The sequence below is a fragment of the Molothrus aeneus genome, chromosome 2 (genome assembly GCF_037042795.1).
Source record: "Molothrus aeneus isolate 106 chromosome 2, BPBGC_Maene_1.0, whole genome shotgun sequence".
NCBI classification, from domain to species: Eukaryota; Metazoa; Chordata; class Aves; order Passeriformes; family Icteridae; genus Molothrus; species Molothrus aeneus.
Window position 1 is genome coordinate 52191911 of NC_089647.1, and position 22545 is coordinate 52214455.

Sequence of the window (22545 nt, forward strand, 5' to 3'; positions counted from 1 at the left end):
TGTTGCTTTGTTAGTACCAAAGTCAGTTCTAGTATTAATGTTCACCTCAAATTTCAAGTTACTAGATTACCATGATACAGGCTGTCAGGTTTTCTGTCAGAAGAATGCTGGGAATCCAGCACAGGTCACGTAAATTCCACAAATATAAGGGACAAATATCCACTACCCTGTGAAGGTCAGTGCAGCAGGGAGGCAGGGCCTATTGTTACCCTCTTCTGAGCAGTGGTGCCTGGATCTCCCAAGAGAAACACAGTATATCCCTTGTACAGCTATTTTGTTCCTCATTGCTGCTTTCACATTGGTTTTTACTTAACTGCATGTGCTTCAGCTGAGAAAATCTGACTTGCTGCTACAGCCTCTGCTGCTGCTGTCTGAGCAAACTGGCTTACTCCCTAAGCAGGACGATGGGTCACCTTAGGTGCCCTGCCAACTATATGACAGGGCATCCTAGGACAGTGGACAGATATCCAATTGCCTGAGCTAAGCCAAAATGAACTTGGGCATCAGCCACTTGGAGCTGCAATGAAGGGCAGCCTTTTTTAGCCCCTAGGCACATTCATGTGGACACTGAGGTAAATACATAGCAATAGCAGAAGTTGAGCTCACACATGATATACTTCATAGTATATAACTACCTTCAAGTGAGCACAGGGAGGTATGTGACCTCTCTGCTTATTTCATTAACTGTAAGTTATGTCATTTCCCTTGCACTTTTTGGTTCCCAGGAAGAAAAAGAATAATGAAGCAGCAGACCTAAGAAGCTAACACCTCGACACATTTCACACAAATGAAGGCACAGTCTCCACAGAAGAGCTGCACTGCTGAAAATAGTTGGAAATAGAATAAGCATCCTGGAAAATTGTGCATTACAGGTCTTAGTACAACTCAAGAGGAACCAATGAGCATTTGCACTATTTGCTCAAATGAGCAGGTGCACAGATCAAACCCCTCATATGCAGGTATAAAGGCAGCCACACTAACTGATCCCAGGCAGCTGGAATGCTCAGGAGCTGATGAGTCTTAAGCCTTAGGGCAAGTGGCCAAGTGTACCCCCCACTTTGTGGGGAGGTACAGCAGTAGAAAAGCAGCTGTGCAGTCTCCAACCTCCACAGGCAGCTCCCAGGCCAGTGTTGCTCAAAGCACTACATCACTGGTTACTTATGAAGAGCAGTTCAATACCAAGGCTTCTGCTCAAGAAGCAACAATCCAACAGAGGGAGATTAATATTTCTCCCTCAAAATTCCCATATTCTACTGATTTGTGGAAAACCCCAGTGCTGAGGAAATCATGTCAGGTTTTTCCAGTCTCATGCAGACTGCTGGTCTTCATCCACCATCATGGTAATGCTCATGCTTAAAGACAAGTAATTGTTTTTGATTACTCTAATAAGAATTAGCTGTATGCAGAGATATCTAAGCTCCAGGAATCCAACAGCCCATGATGTGTCAACTGACATTAAGTAACTCTTCAGAGTGTTTTAGCCCCGTGCAACAGAACTTCATGTAGCTTTATTTGAGTTGTACTTAGTGTGTTTCTGTGTAGATACATCCAAGTGACACAGCTTCACTTTATACTGAAACAGCAAGACATTCTCCAGGAAAGAGATGAATTTTACATGTTTTCCTTCTTTCAGATTTCCCTTATGCATCAATAAAGTTCACCTCCACAGCAAATGTCTCACTATAGATTTTCCATGTTTTAGACTTGTGAGGGTTATCCAGCTCATTCCTGGGAAGGTAGAGTCTGAAAGACAAAATTCAGGAGCATGTCTTACAGCCTAAGACATGCTTTTCCTTTCAGCCAGTTGAAAAATCTTCTAGCTCAGCCCTGGAATATTAAATCCAGCCCCAGACCTTGAATTTAAACAGACATCAGCCATGCCTGCACAGTGTTTTGTATCTTAAGTGATCTTGGAAACAAAGGCAACCTGATGGGTTTGTGGATTGGCTCCCCACCACCCTCCCAGAGCCCCACAGTGCAAGACAGAGAAATTATTACTGCATTCAGCTCAAGGCCTCCTGATATGATGCAAGTGCCAGGAATTTAATAACCAACCTTCCTAAAAGCAAGGATTTGATTCAGCACTCAAAAGGTAGCCTGGTGGGGCATCCTCCATAGTTCTGGAGGAAACAAAGCTCTTCAGCAAAACCTTTAAGATGGCAACATTGCAGGGCCATCAGACAGCTGGCACACATTTTTCCTGGCACTGGCTTGGTTTAATTGGTCTGCATTGAGACTGCAAGGTGCATTGCTGGCTGAGCATATTAAGTTAACTGTTACAAAGAGACTCATGGCTACCTCTCCTCAGGCTCTAACAGGACCAGTTAAGTAAAAACTGTCTTCTTTCTATTCCACTCATGGAGAACACAATAATTATATCTCCTATGCCAAGTTCACTGTTCCTCTACCTAAATCTGTCAAGCAAGGCAGACCAAAGATAAGGCTCTCTGGTCTCTGCATTTCTACATCATTCCCAATGCAAGGCAGACAAGCCCAACTTTCACCAGCTGTAGCTTCTCCAGGAGTTCCAGTGTCCACAAGCAAAATCACAGTAATTTCTAACTTTATCAAGAGTATGAGAAGCCATAAGAAGGCCTTTCTTTGTGATCCCAAGCATCAATACCTCTAACTGCAATCTGAATGTCTGCCTGCTAAGCTACTGAGCTCCTGCTTCTCAGGCAGCCATACTATAGAGGATGGCAGATTTGAATAGCTAGCATTACATTTTTAAATTCAAATTCATTAACAATGGTTAGAGAGCACCAAGGAAATAATCCAGGGTATTAAGTTAAGATAAAAAGCTCCCATATGTTTAAAATATTTGTCACAGCACGAGAAACTGCCAGCTCACAAGTGACAGCTGAGGATCAAAGACCAGTACCCACATGAAAGTTAGCTGGCTGATCAGGGCTGTCCTATCTCAGCTTTCAGTACTATGCTTATGATCTTTCAGCTCTATGCAGACACCAGAAGTTAGGATCTGAAGGCATTCACTAATATCCTTACCTGTTATTTTCAATAAAGGAAGTGTTGAACCAGAAAAAGAATGGGCAGCCATCATAGCCTTTTGGAAGAGCCTAAACAGAAACACCTTGTTTAAGGACTGTGTTACACAACAGAACTTTTGTTTGTAGAGCAAGGGTACCCACTTTTCTTCCCTAATTTGGTTTAAAAAGCTACAGTGTCAGAATCAGTACACTTGAAGAGCACCATATCATACACAGATCACTATTTTCTCTGCAATTATTTCAGTACCAAGTCATTCAATACAATGAGGTGTTGTATGGTGCTCCCATGGTTAGGAGCAGCAGGTACCCAACTAAAATGCCTTGGTTGTACTGCTGTTTGAACAGCCAGGTGCCTCCCCTGCTTGCCTGGGCTGATATTGCACCACTTGCTGCATCCCTCACTGCACAGTGACACACAGCAGGAGTCACTGGGAAGTAATAGGTTCTGCCCTGTGCTGCCCAGCCAGGCAGGACCCACTGCAGCTTGCACTGCAGCCTCTACCCATACCCAACTGAAGGTCTTCACATGGTGTACTTACAGAATTGCATTCAAATCTGACTTTCACATCACCACTTAGAACAGGGCAGTCTTCCAAGCCAATGACTACAGTGTCACTTTCAGAATCTAAGAAAAGCTGGATAACAGAATAAAGAATTTGTTTCATGAAAGTTTCTGCAGCAAGACAAAGGACCAATTCATGACAAGACCTAACTACTCATTCATGGTGCACAAATACAACAGCAATGCTAGAATAACAGACAACAGTTTAAGCTGCTCAGGACAGAGAGAACTATTTGCATTTAAAGGATTCCCAGGGAAATCTTTCACTATCTCACCACTACATTTCCTAAGATTTGGCAAAGTTTAGCTTTTTCATCCCCTTAGAATTTATACCATCCATTTAGTTAAGACTACGTAGAAATTGAATATTGGACAAAACTAAGACACTTTTAACCTATAAATCAGCTTTTAGCTTCTGTGACTCAACTTGTGTGTCTTCATAGTACTCACCCTGCAGTTTTTTTGATTGCCACATACACATTGTAGCACAATTCTCTTCCTTGTTATTATCTGCACCTTCATATCAGTTCCATTGCCTTTCCCAACTCCTAGGAACAAAGTGGTGCATTATACCAGAGGCACAAACATTAGCTGGAAACGTAAGTAGTCATGAAAACCAAGTGCAATCCCATTCAAAACTGCATTCTTTCCAGAATGCCTTGCTCAAGACTCTAGAGAACTCAAAGGCTAAAGGTAAGCTAAAGGATTCAGTGGCTGAAAATTACATTTTGAAATTCCCCCCACTAGGGGAACAGGTTAATGTAAAATCTAGTTCCGTTTTAGTTCCATTTACTGAACAATAACAGCAGTTTGAACTCCCCTGGAACAAGGAGTGATGAACTTCTAGCCTTTGATCAAGATTACCAGCACACATGTACTGTAACAGGCATGTATCTAAAGCTCAGAAACATTAGGGGATCCAGTTCCACACCAGGAGTTGGTCTCACTGAAAAAGTGATTCCCCTTCCAAAAAAGGGCAGGTTGTATGTGAGCCATCATTTGGTCAGACATCTAGAAAGCGACACAACACAGAGCAACTGACTACAAAATACTCTTCACTGTGTTCTGTGTCATTTAAATTCTCAAATCCCAATAAGTCTACATTCTGACCATGGGCTTAGCAAGAGAGACAGTTATCAGCTGCCTGTAATAGGAAACCATTACCAGATAGAGGAATGCCCAAATACAAGAGTTCTTACCATGTATAGTGTGGATTTTGATGTTTTTTATTTTGAGTTGTCTCTCTGGTGGGAGTTCCAAGTTATATTTGTTTTTCAGGATCTCATAATACCCAACATACCTACTCTGTAATGCAAAAAACCCAGACACATTATGCAGTTTCTGTACACACCACAGAATAATTCTAGGCAGAAGTAGGATTTAAATAGATTCTTTTACTCCAAGTTTTTAGCTCTTCAAAGTCCAAAGCTAAGAAGAAAGACAATTACTCCCCTTTCCCTGTAGAAACAATCTTCTAGACAAACTCAACATCTACATTTTTAAAGCGTTTAAATTTCGTGTTTTAAGAGGAATTCTGTACTTTTTAGTTCAGCAAGAAGTGAGGATATTTTATATTGTAGCCTTACGAGGCCAAATGTTTAAACATACTAGAAATTTTTGTTTTTTTGAAGGACAGCTATACTTCTATTTTATACCAGCAATTTCAAGTACCCATCACAAGATTCACTTCCTAGCTCTGCATCACGCAGAACAGTAAATCAAGATGTGCAAAAATGTGGTCTGAGGCAGAAACTTGTGTAGTATTTCCCAGTGAATGCAGTCTGCAGAAGATGGATTTCTCCACCCAAGCCAAATCAGCGCCATGGCCCCGTCCCAGGCTCACTCCAGGCTGCTGTGCATCCTTGTTAGCAGTCCAATTGCCTCACAGAGTCACACTCCTGTGAGGGTGCCCAGACATGCTGTGAAATATCTGTGCACATATTCTGGACCTGACCAGACACAGCTGTCCAGGTCACCCTGCTTGGATAGTGGGGTTGGACAGAAAGCTCTCCAGTCTCAAAAATTCTGTTATCCTAGATACTATACTTCAGATCAGAGAAAGGTGTAAGGGGAAGGGGAAAGATGCAGGGCAACCCTGTCAGCTGTTCATATTCCAACTCTGAAAGAAAGAGTACAGAAAGTTCAGGAGTTAAGCAGGTAATAGGAACCTACATCTCTGAAACAAGGCAGGCGAGGTAGGGCAGCATAAGCATTCACAAGGTTAGTATTGGCTTGACTACTTCTCTGAACCTGCATGAGCTTACCTGTGAGGGTGTTTCAACTCCTTGAAACTTGGTACTTGTGCTTCTATCAGTTCTCCTCTCCCCAAAGTAGTCCAAACTTTCCTACACAGAATGATAATTTCAAGGGTTAAGCTATCCATCCCACCACCACTCTCCTTCTTGAGAAGCAGACAGTAAACTAGAACTACACTACTCAAGTCCAGGAATGCAAGGAATGCAAATGGAAATACGCAATCATTATTTTGGTACCTTCTAAAGGAGACTTTTAACTACAAGAAAAAAGTACTAATTAGGCGGTCAGACATATAAATCTGTCATTCATGAAAGAGTGAAGGAGAGCAATACAACTTTCAAGCAATTAATTTAGAACCATTTATATTTTTCAAGTGGTCTGTGGCAGACCAAGCTGAACACTAGCTCATAATCTTCACAAAGCAAACTCAGAGGAAAACAAGTGATTAAATGGATATACAGTCTGCCCAGACTACCTTGAGTGTCCTGGGCCTTCTGCATCCCCAGCCTCCAGCTGACATATCAGACCTGGGATACTAAAGCAGCATCAGCACCTGTCCTGGCTGGGACTTGATCTTTCTCCCTTTTCCTAGAAGAGCTTCCTTTTGTAATGCTGGCTGTCAAGACAAGACAATTCTTGATGCCTCACACTACTTGGAGGGAGACTAGGAAAAAAATTGCTTAAAATCACTTAAAACTAGTGATACTATCTTTGGGAGAGTTTGCTCAGAAGTCATCTACAGCTTAAGTTGTTGCTCAAGACCCTAGACACATTATTCCTCCAAAAAAACCCCTTCAAGTTGGTGACCTGTTAAATGCTATTTTCTCACTCCTTTCAGATCACAAATAGTCTCCATCAGAATTTACACTGTAGCGAGACTTTCATGAACTTTTTTAAAACCAGACTTTTCAGAGAATCCTTTTTCTAGTATAGAATTTTTGCAGAGTATTAGTGCATTTCACCAATTCAGTAAATCCTAAGAGGACATTTTGAATACTAAACAAATTAAAAAAAAAAAAAAACAGCAGTTTTACCTTTGCGCTCTCAAACTGGTCACTGTCTATGAGCCAAGTACAGACCATTGTTCCAGTCCTGCCTGTATTAGACATACAATGCAAGTTAAATTAGAGCAGTTCAAAGGTATTTGGGACTATTTTTGTGAAGTCATCTCCTGTTATCTATTTCAAGAGTTATAAGTGACAAACAAGTAGTCAAGTATTTCTGAGAAGAATGAGTTAAAGACAAGATACCACAGTATGTAGTATTGTTTACGGTATCAACTTGTTCCTTGTCCCCACATTTTCATTACTAGAGACACTTAGGCAGCTGGTCAGTATCTGCATACTCCAGCAGGAAATAGAGTCAAACTCTACTAAATGAGGCTATAAACTGAAACTTTTAAATGTTTATAGTTGTAAGTGAAATGCTGTAAGTGTCAAGAGCTGTTTCTCTGCCCCAACTGTTTTCCCTGCAACCCTATTAAGAAGTCATCAAGTCTGCTAGCATGAAGATGCCTATACAGTTTCAGTTCTTTATTTAAAAATCTCAGAGGTCAAGTCACCCTCCCCACACTTGTTTTTCAAGCTGGTTTTGACCTGCAGGTAATTTCAACATTCAGTTTTGCAAAACCTTTTAAGACAGAGCTCCACCTGGGGGCAACTATTTGATATTAAGTAACCACCTACTTTAAGCCAAGTATTCGCTGCAGTAGTAACCGCTGGTGGCCAAAGGTGTGGCAGATATTTGCAGGGAAACTTGGCTTACTTGCAGATATTTATGCATTTCAACAGCTCCCACACCACTGTTGGTTCAGGTAGCACCTGCAGGTTAGCTCATATGTTTGGTAGCTTTCACTATTCTTGTTTCCATAAAACTTCATTGTACTCTATCACCTAATATCATGTGTATCTTCACTTAAGATCCAGCAGTACCTGGAACATTCTAGAGGGGTAAAGTTATGGAGCAGATCATCTTGAGTCGTATCACACAACAAATACAGCACAACCAGGGATCAGGCCCAGCCAACATGGGTTTATGAAGGGCAGGTCCATTATGAGATGGTGACCCACTTAATGGATGAGGGAAAGGCTGTGGATGTTGTCTACTTGGGCTTTAGTAAAGCCTTTGACACCATTTGCCACAGCATCCTCCCAGAGAAACTGGCTGCTCATGGCTTGGACAGGTGCACTCTTCACTGGGTAAAAACCAGTCTGGAGGCCAGGCCCAGAGAATCGAGGTGGATGCAGTTACATTCAGTTGGCAGCTGGTCACTAGTGGTGATCCCAGGGCACAGGATGGAGACCAGTTCTGTTAAATACCTTTACTAACAATCTGGACAAGGGAACTGAGTGCATCCTCAGTCAGTTTGAAGATACCAAGTTGAGTGGGAATGTTGATCTGCTGGAGGGCAGGGACAGGCTGGATCAATGGACCAAGGCCAACTGTACGAGGTTCAATAAAGTGAAGGGCTGGGACATGCACTTGGGTCACAACAACCCCACAGAGTGCTACAGGCTCAGGGAATATTGGCTGAAAAGCAGCCCACTGGAAAAAGACTTGAGGGGTACTGGTTGACAGCAACTGAACATGAATCAGAGTGTGCCCAGGTGGCCAGGAAGGCCAATGGCATCCTGGGCTGTATCAGCAATATTCTGGCCAGCGGGACCAAGGCAGTGATTGTCCCTCTATGCTTGTCAGTGGAGAGGCTGCACCTTGAATCCTGCATTAAGTTTTGGGTCCCTCACAGCAAGAAAGATATTGAGTGTGTCCAGAGAAGGGGAACAGAGCTGGGGAAAGGTCTGGAGCACAAGTCTTCAAGGAGCAGCTGAGAGAGCTGAGAGTGTTTAGCATAGAGAAAAGGAGGCTCAGAGGAGATCTTTTCATTGTAAAGGTAATAGTGAAGTGGGGTTGGTCTCTTCCACCAAGTAACAAGCAATAGGAGGAGAGGAAATGGCCTCAGGTTGTTCCAGAGAAGATTTAGATTGGATATTAAGAAAAATTTCTTCTCCAACAGGGTCATCAAGCTCAGGTCAAATAGGGTGCCCCGGAAAGTGACCAAATCACCACTCCCAGAGGTATTCCTAGAGATGTGCAGATGTGGCACTGAGAGACACAGTTTAGTGGTGGATCTGGTAGTACTTGATTAACAGTTGGACTTGATCTTAAAGGTGTTTTTCCAGCCTAAACAATGATTAGTTTGAGCCATGTTACAGTGCACAATATTCAGCATGGGTGACTGGCTAACAGAAGCCAAAGCAGCAGCCTAACACTTTTATTAGTAACAATTTCAGTAGCCTCCCCATCCCCAGTCTCTCATGGGGGACTGCTGTCCCAGCTGCAGGAACACCAAAAAGTTATTGAAGAACATTTTAGGAGACATAATAACAGCTTAGAATAAGAACCAGTTTAGACTACCTAAAAATGGGGTTGTTTTATACTAAACAGAGTACTGTAGTTGTGCGAGTCATCACAGTGTCTTCAGTATTTGTCAAATTACATCACAAACCCATCTCATAGTATGGTTTAAGGGCAAACTTTTATCAAAGAAGCTACAATAACAAAGAAGCATGATTTGTAGCATACACAGATTGCACATGAGAAATCCTACCTTTGCCCCCTTTACAGTGAATTGCTATGACATTCTTCTCATCTTGACTCATCCATTCACGGACACTGGCAGTGAATTTCAGCATGTCCCTAAATAAGAGGAAAGTTAGTGGATCAAGGCAAATGCCTACATAGAACTATTACAATATAAGTATTTCTTGACAAGACTCACTGTAGTGCTGGGACATTGTGGTCATCAATGAAGATCCTTTCCACCCTGTAGTGAAAGTACTTGGGGTCATAGCCTTGTTCACCTATGGGGAAAGATCTGAAGTTATGCCAGGAAGGAGAAGGATTGTAACAAAGAAAGTGGTTTGTAACACGCAAGGGTTGGTCTGAGCATGTACTAGTGTCTAAAATACAGCAGTGTTAATAGACAGATTAAAATGAAAAAAAAAAAAAAACAGAGGTAACTTGGCTAAAGCCGTGCATGCTTAGCTTCTGGTTTCATACTTTTCACTTATACATTAAATTTTATCTCAAATATAGTCAGCAGCTAAACATACTTACTGCAGAGATTATAGACTTTATAGTGGCCAGGATGTTTGGTGTCCAAAAATCTTGCAACTTCCTAAGCAATAATGAGTTTAGAGTAGTTAGTGCTCTATTTGTTATTTCCACTGCCACCTCAACCCCCACCCCCCCAGGTGGAATCAACAACTGTATTCGTGAACAGCACTTGGAAAGCAGTTCCAACCTGACAGCTCAGATTTTCATCTGGAATAAAAGTACTGCAGCAGCTATCTTCCTGGCCCTATGTATGTTTCTACAATATCAGGAAGCAGAGCTCTGAAAAGGATATTATGTATATGGACCTTTAAAGCAACTTTATTTAGGAATAGATTTTATCACCATTACTAGCCTGGGACAGAACCACCCTGATTCTTCAAAACATTCCCAAAGAACAGGAGCATCAAAGCACTGGTGTGTCCCCACTGTGAGAGAAAACCACTAGGTTTAGCTGAGACACCACAACAGAAGCAGGGCAGCACAGTGCAGATCATCAGTCATTCCAACCAGCAAAGGCAGCAAAACTAGGACTGACATGATTTAGGCCACATATAAATTAGTGGGAACCTATAAAAGAAACAGGTTTCAGAAGCAGTGAATTTGGTAGGTAAGATTTTTACCTTTATGGGATTCCTGTAGAAAGACTGCTTCCCAGAAGATGGAAATGACATTGCAATAATTCGATCTGTTGAGAAGACAGCAATCACAAGTAACAGCAGGAAGCCCCCCTGCACATAAGAACTACATGACTGAGAAACATCCTTATGAAGTGTCTTATTCTTACCCTAATTATAAGAACAATCTACCACTTCTGGTAGGCTTTCCTCTACATTTAGCATAGCTAGAGCAAGACAAATAATGCTTCCCAAAGCATCAGCCACCATCAAGTGTCAATCTCCATAGAATCAGAAGCAAAAATACTGTACGTAAATAGTTTCCCAACACCGGGTCCCTAGGCCTAGGGAACTAGGATAAATTTCTATCATTACATACAGCAGGTACAACTCTCCCAGAAGACTAATTCTGGAGACTAGTGTCAGTCAGGAATCCATATTTCAAAATCCCACAGAAAAGGAGTAAGCCTGGTTTGACTTCATACTTAAATTTGATGAGTCTAAAACATTGTCTGTAATTCATGACAAGCTCTTATTAACTGTAAAACAGGTCTTCACAGGACATAACATGCTGCGAAGTGACATTTGTTTCCACAAACCAGTAATATAAGTGAGATCCAGATCAAAGCCATCTTTCACATAACGTCTTTTGTTTTCAGAGACCTGACAAAAAAAAAAAAAAAAGAGAGCTAATCTTCCACAAGAATGCCAATGATCACCACCTGTTGCCTTTTACTAGGAAAATTCAACCATGTACACTCTCCTGTTAAGCTTGAGTAGCAGAGCCTCACTTCATTACAGCATTATCCAAGAGCAAATTCCTTGTATTAACTTCTAGGTAGAAGCACTGTATAGAATTTTCACCCTTAAATACCAAAATTTATTCTAGTACTCTGCAGATTCTGTGAATACTGCAGCATGAATCTGTCATTGTTATTTGACTGTTTGAAGACTGAAGGAAAAAAGAATAAAGTTAAGGATTGCTTCTTCCTAAACAATAGGACGTATTTGAAGCTTAAAGCACAACTTCAATGCCCCGAATGAAAATAAGAGGCATTGACAGTGGATAGGGCTTCAGCTAGATTGCTTTGTTTGTAGCCAAAATAAAGCATCAGACACATTAAAACTCTCACCTTCCCCCATGTGAGGGAAAAGAGTCTATGTGCCACACAAGCTAGAAACTGTCAGCTGAGACACACGGGGTGTTGCAATCACTTTGACATGCCAGCCTTCCAGGTCAAGTTGCTGCTTACTTGAACAAAGCCAAGAATGACAAGGCTTTACTGAGACTGGAGGCAAAGCCCCAAAGCCCTGTCAGGGACATGGAACAGATGTGCTGCTTGGGCAACACTAGCAATAGCACACCAATAGGCCATGGTCAGTCTTGCTACTTACCACTGATGCTGCCTGAACAAAGAGTTGAAAACTACTAATAAGTAGTCTAGATATGTTAAGAGGCCAACTTACCATTCTCCTGGTCACCCTTTCAAGTTGCTCCTTTTGTGAAGCCAGACGAAATATTCTTATCAAGATGACAATTCTCAGGATTCGGAGGAAAATAACCATTCTAGAGGACAGATTCAGCATGGAAGAAAATGGACACAAATAAACTTACAGGCAAAGATTAAAGCTGTTTAAAAGCTGTTTCAGACAAAGTTTAAAATGCTGTTTCATATGTTAAACATCTCAGGCTGATTTTGGAACATATACAATATAATGGGTTTATTGTTAAAGGTTTTCTGTGAGTACATGTTCTCAACAGCGAGCAGAACTAGGAAATCCCCACTTGCTCAAACAGACTTCCACAGGCACCTCTGGCTAGAAAGCAATACATTCCATTAACATTACCCATGTTATTATCACCAAGTTCCTTGAAGCTTATTTTCAACTATACATTTAAGTGTACACAGCCACACTAAAGCATATGTAGCCACCTGAAAAATCACTAAAAAAAACCTAGACAGGCTAAGTACATCATGACTTGATTAAGAAATCTGAGAACAAATCAGTATATATCCTGGGTTTAATCATTCAGCAACCTGAACACTTGGTTTGGTTTAAGGAACTTTGAACTATTGTTGAACTTTGAAGCAGGAAAGAAGCTTAGGTGAGCGGTTCTATCAAAACAACTGAACAGGAGCAGCTGCTTTCCCACACTCCTAGGGAGTTTGTCCTGGTTCAGGGCAAACTAACATTCAATTCATTCCTTAAGGAGGTAAATGAGCATACATTTTAGGCAGCACACACACATTCTAGGTTTTGATACATTTGTGTAAAAATGCTGGTGAATACCAACAGTAAGGGAGACAAAACTCCAGTTTTGCTCACAGTCTGCCCCCCACTGATATGGAGCTTAAAGTCAGCAAGGTAAGGTCGTCCTGAATACCTGGAGAAAAGTTTCAGTTTTTCCCTGAGCTTCTTCCAAATTCAGTATCACCCTCCTGTTTTCAAAACAGAATTTCCTTGGAGCTAGCAGCAAATGAGATGAACAAAAACTGGGGTGAAACCTCCATAACCCCTCTCCCCACAACTCTGAGAAGCAACTCTTCAAGATAAAAGGCCCTTAAAGAAGTCAGCCTGTTAAGCATTAGCTCCCAGACTGATATCCAGCTCTTAGCTCCCAGACTGATATCCAGCTCTCATTCCTCTAAGTCCTTTTATAGGTCAGACTTCAAGAAAACAGTTAACTCACCCCTACACACACCCAGCTAGACCAGATTAGAAAGAGAAACCATATTCCTCCCTCAGGGCACGTTATGGTCTGTCACTGAAATTTCACTTGTATATAAGCTCTTATCCACAAAAAATCTGCTCAAATTCTAATTCTTCTGAGATGTATCAGATGCTTTAAGATTATTGTTTACTTCTCGATGAAGGACTCAGGAAAGAAAAGTGATAAACCCTATTAAGGCTACTGGGAATTAATTGGATTTCGTGGATACCACTGCTGTGTTAGATGGGATGACCACCATCTCAAGATTTGGGATTTGGTCAGGTACTGTCCAAAATCTACTGTCAGGTAGCAATATTTTGGTCAGAACACCATTTTAGAGCCTTGAACAAGGGAAGCCTTACAGAAGGCCTCAAAAATTGAATGGGTAAGACGGTAGGCCCCAGCTGAGTGTCTTCTGAGAGCAGCAGTGTGAGGTCCTCTTCATGTGAGCCAAAAACCTATTCTACATTCCCATCAACTTCAGCAAGTCAGAATACAAAGAACTTGCACACACAGCTCTACAGCCAGTGTAGGATCAGGCCTACTGCTAGCATAGCCTGGTAGAGATAAGAGTGCAGATTACCCTGTCACACTGCTCTTTTCCCCTCCTTTATCTGGGTGCTGCTATAAGATGAAAGCTGTTTTAGAAAAATGTGGCCATAGAAATGGAAAGCAATAATTAAAAACTCCAATCACTGTTTAAGACAACCTAGGAGGAAACTAGGTTGCAAAAGCCACTCCTTTGACAGTTTTACTTCTTGATATCCAGGTTTAGCAAGCACTCTAAGAGAAAATTATTATTTACAGATATTTGTCCTACTCTGGATTCTTCAATAACTAAACTTTTTGTTTTCTTCTGGAATAATGTTCCAGAAGAAATGTTCCCCACTTATGCCCATTAGTCAGCTGAATTTGGAGCAGGGGGTGGCTTTTTTTTTTTTAAAGAGCTCAACTTTTCCCTGGCTGATGTAAGAAAGTTTCTCTAAGTCAAATCTAGTGCAGATAAACTCATCTTTAAGTTGCAGTTCTGTCTCCATCAGGAATGGATTCATCTCACAGGTTATCATCCAATCAAGATACAGAAATCAGAAGGAAACAGGACTTGAAGTAGCTTATGCACATAAACAGCAAGTCTCCTCTCCCCAGAGCATGGCTGAAAAATTCAGCATTATATTACCATGAGGCTTTTGGGAAAGCAAAGCAAAGGAAACAAGACAGTTTGGCAACTCTTTCTATTGCAAGATCCTTTAGACAGAGATCTTCCCTTTGTTGTCCCTTCCATTTGCTACAATAATACAACTCTTCTTTCTGCCTTCTTCAGACCCTCCTCTCTATTAGGGCTACTGCACACCTTCCCCCAAAAAGTGCTTGAGTCAGAGCATTTGATGGCCCCCCTTTTAGTTACCTCAACTAGTATGTTCAGATCCCCTCTGCCTCTGAAGCAGGGACAGCCTACAGCATAACCACAGATCAAAGCTGTGTGTCTATCTTTCCTTGGTCTGTACCATGACACACTATCACAGTCCCATCTGTGATCTCAAATGCACAAATCTGGCTTAGAGGTGCCCAAGAAAATTCGTAGAAGAGTATCAAGAAAAGAGCTCACACTTACCAGCTGCCATACAACTCTTACCTTGGTATCTCCTTTGCTGCATCAACATCTAAGAAGCAGTATGTCAAATTAATTAACAGGGTGCCCACCACTATACATGCATCCAAAATATTCAGTTTGGACTGGAAATAGTTCCTGAAGCTGAAACCAAGGAGAGTTTTAGATAGATGCCATTATAGGTAGCAAAGACTGAAATATATCTCCAAGAAGAGAACAATCTATACAGAGTTACTGCTCGAGACAAGCTCTCCTGCGGTTTTTCTTAACACTAAGCACTGAAGTCTCACTAAGAAAGCAATCTTAGCCCTGATTTACACACAGGTTATGGCAAAGCTGTGTAGTTCCCAAGTGCTCACTTATACTGAAAATACTTAAAGGTTGTTTTATAGAAGGGTAGCCACCAACATACACAGACAAGAAAAGACATGGCTATTATCTATGACCAAACAATTAGCCTACAGAACACCAGGTTCATAGTTCAAGCTTAAATTCTGCTTCCTTGCTTGAGGACTTGTCTCATGGACTTAATTTTTGCCTATGTCTTACCCTTCAACAAACACCCTCAGGAGAACATCAATGAGAAAGAAGAGTGCTATTGCCAGGGAAACACCTTCAGGAATCTCTGTACCCTTCTTCCTCTCACTGATAGCCAGATCCAGAATCACAACTATAATGTCCACAATGATAAGTACAACTCCAAATACTCTGCAAAGAGAAAAATACAAGGGAGTTTGAGAGGTAAGAATGAACACTTATCAACTGAACAGCACAAACCCTGATTTCTAAGCTGTTCCAGCAAGAGTGTAATCTCTGACATAGATTGAAGCCTGCTTAATTAGAAGCTGAAGGTTTCCAACTGCATTTTTAAGTGATATGCACAGACACCATAATCTCTGTGGAACCATACATTTATCTCAGACACATCTGTAGTTATTAGTTTATGATTTCACATCAACATAGAAGCAGTGCAAACTTGAATGATTTAAGGCATAAAAGTATAATTTCTGCTTTCACCTTACTCAGCTTCCCTTCCTCTCATGACTTAATACAGTCCCTTAAAAATACCTGTCCTTTAATGGCTTGCCTTGTCCCAGCACCTAGACTACACACAACTGACCAACTGTTTGCTCAAAGGCTGCCAGCAAGAATAAGCCATTACAGAGGTTTTATCCAAGTCAATGGCATTTACAGCTCTGACTTTCAGCTCCTCTTGGAGAATGTAGTTTTAGAATGTGTTTAAGTCTTATTTTTCAATTCTAGTACTTTTCTCAAGTTACCTTCCTGGGGGTGACAAAGGATTCAATACTTTCACACAAAGCAAGCTGGAGTTACTGATGTTTAAGGAGTTCTTAAGTTCTTACTCCAGAAATGAGGACTATTTTTACCTTTCCCACATCAGTTCAAGCTCAAGTTTTTACCTGAATCCAAATGACATCACAAACGGTGCAATTTTTCTTCTAGTTGCACTGCAAGAGAAGAGAACTGACATCAAGACAAGTGACATTTTGCTACAGATATCAGCCACGAGGGCACTGTTATATTATTTTGTTCACATTCCTTTAGTTTTAGTATTCTGCATAGTAGTGGCTTCTCTAAAATGAGATTACTCAGTTGCATTCATGAACTATATAGGTTAAGAGAGTACTTGAAAACAGTGCTTTGATCACCTGTTAGAAAAAGTATTAATCAGCTTCCAGACCCTAGAAATACAGCAGTATGTACTTATTTCTAACATTATTCCATGTCACAATTCCAGTGACACTTGAACTCTGGCTTAGTAAGCCATAAGAAGTGGGTTTATATTGGTCAAGAGGAAGATTGGAAGACAAACATCTCTTAATATATTTCATTCCTTATATTAGCTTATTGTATCAGACCATTTTTTTTTTCCCAGGCCTGAAAAGAGCTGCACTTGTTAACAGCTCCCATGCCTTTGGAATAGAGGAATAGAAATCTCATTTCTACTTTAAAAAAGAAACATCAGTTTGGTTTTCAGATTAAAAATCCAAATAGTCTTTTAAGAAAAAGTGTTTCTGAAGCCAAGTTATTCCAGTTGTGAGAATTATCTTCAGTCCTGGCAAGGTCACAGCTCTTGTTTCCAGTTACAGTAGATTTTGTTGCCTTTTTGGTATGCTTTAAGCCCTTTGGTTTAGAACAAAGCTTTTATGTAACTCTTTCTGGCTCAAAGCCTCTTTAGATTACACCAAGAACTAAGGTAGAAGTTCTTGGTGTAGAACCTGCAAAAATCCATTGCTGACAGTAAAAATCCCAAGATTACTTAACTACTGTAAGCATCAAATCTTTTCTTAGACACTTAGAAGAAAACACCTTTTTTCAAGCATATCACTAACAGCAGGACTTCCATGAGTCCTAACATACTGACAAAAAGTACTGATAGATTTATTTTGCACTGTTACAAGAAGTTTTTGTCAGCTCAGTAATGCACATTGCACCCCAGTGATCCTGTCCAAAATACCTTTTTCCTTTAGAACAACTTCAGCATTGCATTTAATTTGGTGCACTTCAATAACCCAGTTTAAGACAAGGCTAGGTACCTTTGAAGTGCTGAGGCAGCATCTTGCTGGGGTTACTGAATTAACCCACATTTTTCATTATTAGGTTCTTACTCTAAACTAAGGTACAAGGTCTAACCAGCAAACATTTGCATTCTTAAGCTGGAAGTACACACTATTCCTACAGAAGTCAAGTATGTAATACCATGTCTTGTCCTGAAGGCAGCTTAACATATAGAAGGATTTTCCTGCTATTTATGAATGCCAAATATCTAAGGAAACACTGCAATAGTGACACTAATGGTTTCCTGGTCTATGTCTGTCCAGTCAAACTTCCAATTGTAGTGGGGACACCAAGACTTCAACTTCCACAGTCAATGGCCAAGTACTTCTAACTAGGTACACTTGAGACCAAAATATATACACACACCACTCCAATTTGGCCTGCCAACATCTTAAATCAGTTGAAGGAAACATGGCACATTTGATTACATAATTAGCTTAGAGCTTTTGTGAAATACATTTGTAAATTCTGAAATCTAGAAAAACATGTTATCACACAGAATAACTGAAATAACAGGCTTAGGCTTATTGTTCTTGAGCTGCAGGACATACCACTGACTCGACTAAGTTTACTGTAAGAGTAACAGTGAGGTAAACACTGTCAGGAAATAACTGCTTCAAGAACAGAGGTACCTGCTTGCAGGTTCAGACAACTTAGTCTTGATGTGTGCCACAATGTTTATTCTTATGCCCAGGTACTCATTCACCTCATTGTCTCACTAGCACTTGTTCTTCTGTGCTCCCACAAACTCATTCCTTTGGAAAAATGTAATCAATGTGGTTTGGACTACCCATTCTCCATAACATGATGGACTTGTGTTCTTGGGTTGGACTTTTATCTCTAGAGGGATAAAGAGGCTTCCACAATTTATTTGTCTTCACTATGTACTAGAAGAAATGTCAATATTAAGCATTTTACTGGGCTTATCTCTACTTCAACAAGCCACTTGCCTTCTTATTTTGCCTCATCAGATTCCACTTCTGGGGGTAAGCAAAGAAATTGAGTCTATCATTAGCTTACTTGGAACAGCTGTCTGGTCCATTACTCTCATCACGACCGTTATCAATCTTTACTGTGGCCTCTTCAGCTGTTGTAGAGCTGGCAAAGAAATAATACAAGTCACACACTGATAGAGGTGTCAACTCTGTATATTGCTAAGATTTGTTGTTCCAAAAAAAGAATTAACTGTCAAGTGAACAGCAGCCTGAGCCAGAGCACAGGCCCAGCACAGACCTCCCCCATACTGGCACAGCTGAACCCCTTGATTAGTGCTGATCTATTTCCTATTAGCAGCCCCTTTCTCAAAAGTTTTCCCTTTTCCCCTCCAAAAGAGACAGATGAGTTCAGCAGTAGGATAAAGGGCTTTGAAGCAGGGCATCCACGAGTCTGCTAAGGACTCAACAGTTCAGGCTCTAGAGGTGCCAGAAATATGCATATACAAAATGGCTTCAGAGCGTCCAAGTGACATTAATGCTGTTACAGTGACCTTCTTGTACAGAGAATTAATGTTTTCACCAGGAAAAGCCATACCATAGAGATGTTTTTGCACAGAGCAGGATACCAGACCGGAAACTGGAAGACCAGAGCAGCAGCTGAGCTAGTGCTAGAACAGCAGTTTTTTGGGGTAGTGGCTGCTTGCCATAACTTCCTTAAAAGGGTCTCTTCAGAGCAAGTTTTTGTTTTTTTGAAGGCCACATGACAATTTCAGAGAAAAAGTATAGCATCAAAACCCAGGAGCCTTATTTCAGTCTTCTCCACAGAAATACTGTGATGCATAATAGCACAGCCACAGTGTTTGCTGGAGCCCTGCCTCCGGTTTCACAGCTTTGTGGGCAGGAACAGCTACACACACATATTCAATATTGATGTTTCCATTCTGTTCTGAGGCAGCCTAGCATGTTTGAAGCATTAGTGTAATAATTTTGAGGATTCAAATATTCTTCATCCTCTGCAACAGACCCATGCACCAGCACTGCTGCTGCAGTCTGGGCTAACACCTTTTAAGCACAAAGTTTAATGATGCTTCTCCTAGCATCATTCCTAGCTCCTAGTTTCAGGAGCCAGTACTGATGCTTCACCACCTGCACTCAGTATCAGGCTCAGTAGAAGAATTATTCTGATGTACCAATTTTAACACTCAAGCCTCATTTCCTAGCTCCAGTGTTTCCAGTGAAACCTGCCTCATTTTGTTCCTAGAGCTGAAGCAAAGCTTTAGTGATGGATAGGTATTCAGGTTTGATTCCCAGGTATTCTTACAGAATATTCACTTGGGTGTTTACACTTACTGAACAGCAGAAATGCTTCACTTATTAAAGCCTACTACTGCTGCAGCAATTTTGCTGCAGGTCACTTGCTTATACTTGCAGACACATGAAGTGCACCAAATGCTACCTTCTTATCCTCTACTGTGATTAAAATATGCTACAAAAAGAATGAGAAACAAAAGTGTTTTCAGTTAGGAAGACAATCCTTAATACAAAGATAAAACAGAAGCCCAAGTACACTGTTTCCATAGTGCTCCCACACAAAAATTCAGTTCTAGATAATGCTTTCCTCAGAGGGAGTTTGTTTTGCTGATCATTCTACATCTACTTGTTGCCCAAGACAGAACAAGTGTTCAGGCACAAGCTATTACACTTAGGCTTTGACTATGGGGGTGGAAGAGAGCAAAAGGAGGACATAGTAGAAATTGTTTCCTTCACACATACACTCCATACAGAGCACAAGCTTTTCTGACTGCTCATAGCTAAAGGCAACCTCAGATTGGGGTGGCCTTTAGCAACTTTTAAAGCAACACAGAAAGAGCCTTGCTCTACAAGAGACCTTGACGCTCTTATAAATCTCTTGACAGTCTGGATGCTAAAAGAGAACACACTTTAATGCCATGGACTTATTATATCAGGGATGGAGACCTTGTACTCACTAATCACTTACTAACTACTTACAAGAAGTGAATCAAAACAGCGTGTTTCTCCCAAAGATACCTCTCCTCTCAGACAACAGCACTGGTGGCAGAGGGGAGATAAAAAGACTATACTATATAACATTCAGACACTCCATCATTATTCCCTTTGTTGTATTTTAAACACTAAGAACCTAAAGACACACCACATATTCAATCCCAAACCCCCTTGCTGGCACAGTTCATTTCACTCACCCAGATGATTCTCTTGGCTGGGTCCCTTGTTCATACCTCACAGCTGTCATTTTGCTTGCTGTTGTTGTTGTTCTGCTGACCTGAAGAGAAGCGCACCGAGTTGAAGTGAGACAGTACAAGAAACTGTGAATAGCAGCATCCTGTAGTAGCCTCACAGTCCCAACAGCCAGGCTACTGCTTCATTTTCAACTATTTCCCCCTATGGTTGACAATGCTCAATCTTTCAGCTGTAACACTGGTGAGAGTCAAGGCACTCAGCCCTCTGATGAAGGGGTTTTGACTACACCAAACATACCACAGCGATAACAGCATCTGTACCTCACCATGAAGCATTTCGCCCTGCTTCAAGCTCTGAAACACAGAGGAGCCCCAGCCGGCACCTCCGGGGGAGCTGCGGGCGCGGGCTGAGCCGCAGGGAGCCGCTCCGGGCGCTGCCTCCCGGCACACCCCAGCTGCCCGGACGGGAGGCCCGCACTTGCTCCCGCTGCATCCCGCTAGCTCAGAACCCCCGGAGCCCTCCCCCTACCTCACCTCGGCGCGGCCACCGGGCTCAAAGCCGAGCCTGGACACCGCCCCCGGCGCCCCGCGGACTCAGCGGAAAGTTGGGTTAAACTTCCTGAGAGCTGCATCCCGGCCGGCCGGCCGGCCCTCCGTCCCTCCCTCCCTCCCGCCTCCGCGCCGCGCCGCCAGCCTGTCTCACCCACCGAGCTGTGGCGCGGAGTTCGAACACGCCTCACCGCCCCCGGGGTGCGGACAAGGGACTCGGCGGTGCTGTCCGGCTGCCCCTGGGCCGGGCCGGCCCGGTCCGGGCTGGGCTGGGCGGACCCGCCCGCTGCCATGATAACGGCCCCGGCGGCCCGCGCCGCCCCCGCACCGCCCGCACAGGCCGCACAGGCCGCGGGCGGGCAGCGGGGCTCTCCAGATCCCCGGCGGGGCGTTCGTGCGCCATACCCGGCTGGGTCGGAGTGCCCATCTGCTGCAGGGTGGGAAGGTCCTGCCGAGGCATCTGGACAGGCTGGAACGATGGGCTGAGACCCAACAGCATGACGTGCAACACGGCCAAATTCCAGGTCCTGCCCTTGGGTCGCAACCAGCCCAGGCAGCGCTGCAGGCTGGGGGCAGAGGGGCTGGAAAGCTGCCGGGCAGAAAAGGACCTGAGGGTGCTGGATGATAGCAGCTGGACGTGAGCCAGAGTGTGCCCAGGTGGCCAAGAAGGCCAATGCATCCTGGCCTGTACCAGCAATAGGGTGGCCAGCAGGACCAGGGCAGTGAGTTCAGCACTCGTGAGGCCACACGGTAATGCGTCCAGTTCTGGGACCCTAAATTCAGGAACGACACTGAGGTGCTAGAGTGTGTCCAGAGAAGGCAACAGAGGTGGTGATGGGTCTGGAGCACAGGTCCTACAAGGTGCACCTGGGGTTATTTAGCCTGAACAGAAGGAGCTCAGGGGAGACATCGCTCTCAAGACTGCCTGAAAGGAGGGTGAAGCCAGGTGGGGGTCAGCCTCTTCTCCCAAGTGAATAGGGACAGGACAAGAAGATACAGTCTGAAGCTGGGAGGTTTAGGTTGGACATTAGGAAGAAACTCTTCACAGAAGGAGTAATTCGACATTGGAACAGGCTGCCCAGGGAGTTGGCGGATTCACCATCCCTGGAGGTGTTCAAGGAAAGGCTGGACATGGCACCTTGGTGCCATTGTCTAATTGACATGGGGGTGTTCAGACATAGGTTGGGCTTGATGATTGCTGAAGTATTTTCCAAGACTTTCCAAGTATTTTCTAATTGCTTCTGTAGCTCTGTGTGGGGCCACGTTGCCCCCAGCCCACCAGACCCCAGCCAGCCCCACCATCTACTTCTGAGTCCCAGCCTCACAGTTTTTGTGGTTTGATGCCTCTCAATGCCTTTTCCATGGCATGACAGCTTTGAGGGGC

The 22545-nt window shown here is 42.7% G+C and overlaps 1 protein-coding gene across 3 annotated transcripts; it reads right to left on the bottom strand.

Moving 5' to 3' along the window:
- Positions 1-1329: 1329 nt before the first annotated feature.
- LOC136570694 (phosphatidylinositol 3,4,5-trisphosphate 3-phosphatase TPTE2-like) lies at positions 1330-21411 on the bottom strand. Of its 3 annotated transcripts, none has more exons than XM_066571155.1 (19): positions 21320-21411; positions 20616-20695; positions 18479-18556; positions 16300-16347; positions 15428-15586; positions 14903-15022; positions 12024-12123; positions 11156-11219; positions 10563-10627; positions 9943-10003; positions 9605-9686; positions 9434-9522; positions 6861-6922; positions 5835-5915; positions 4770-4875; positions 4021-4118; positions 3548-3643; positions 3007-3077; positions 1330-1743 (listed from the first exon to the last, which is right to left on the bottom strand). In XM_066571155.1, exons 2-19 carry the CDS (start codon positions 20663-20665, stop codon positions 1641-1643), a joined length of 1533 nt encoding a protein of 510 aa, XP_066427252.1. In that variant the 5' UTR covers positions 20666-20695; positions 21320-21411; the 3' UTR covers positions 1330-1640. The 3 variants fall into 3 exon arrangements, with proteins under 3 accessions (XP_066427252.1, XP_066427255.1, XP_066427258.1); XM_066571158.1 differs by lacking the exon at positions 21320-21411 and adding an exon at positions 21147-21239; XM_066571161.1 differs by lacking the exon at positions 21320-21411 and adding an exon at positions 21142-21237.
- Positions 21412-22545: the final 1134 nt, after the last annotated feature.

What these genes read in the sequence shown, in the direction of transcription:
- LOC136570694 (XM_066571155.1), bottom strand. Translation starts at nt 20,665, where the DNA reads ATGACAGCTGTGAGGTATGAACAAGGGACCCAGCCAAGAGAATCATCT. An exon ending in ACCAGTTTGAGAGCGCAAAG is followed by an intron (nt 5,916 to 6,860) that starts GTAAAACTGCTG and finishes CATTCTGTGTAG; the next exon opens with GAAAGTTTGGACTACTTTGG. An exon ending in GAGTTGAAACACCCTCACAG is followed by an intron (nt 4,876 to 5,834) that starts GTAAGCTCATGC and finishes TTTGCATTACAG; the next exon opens with AGTAGGTATGTTGGGTATTA.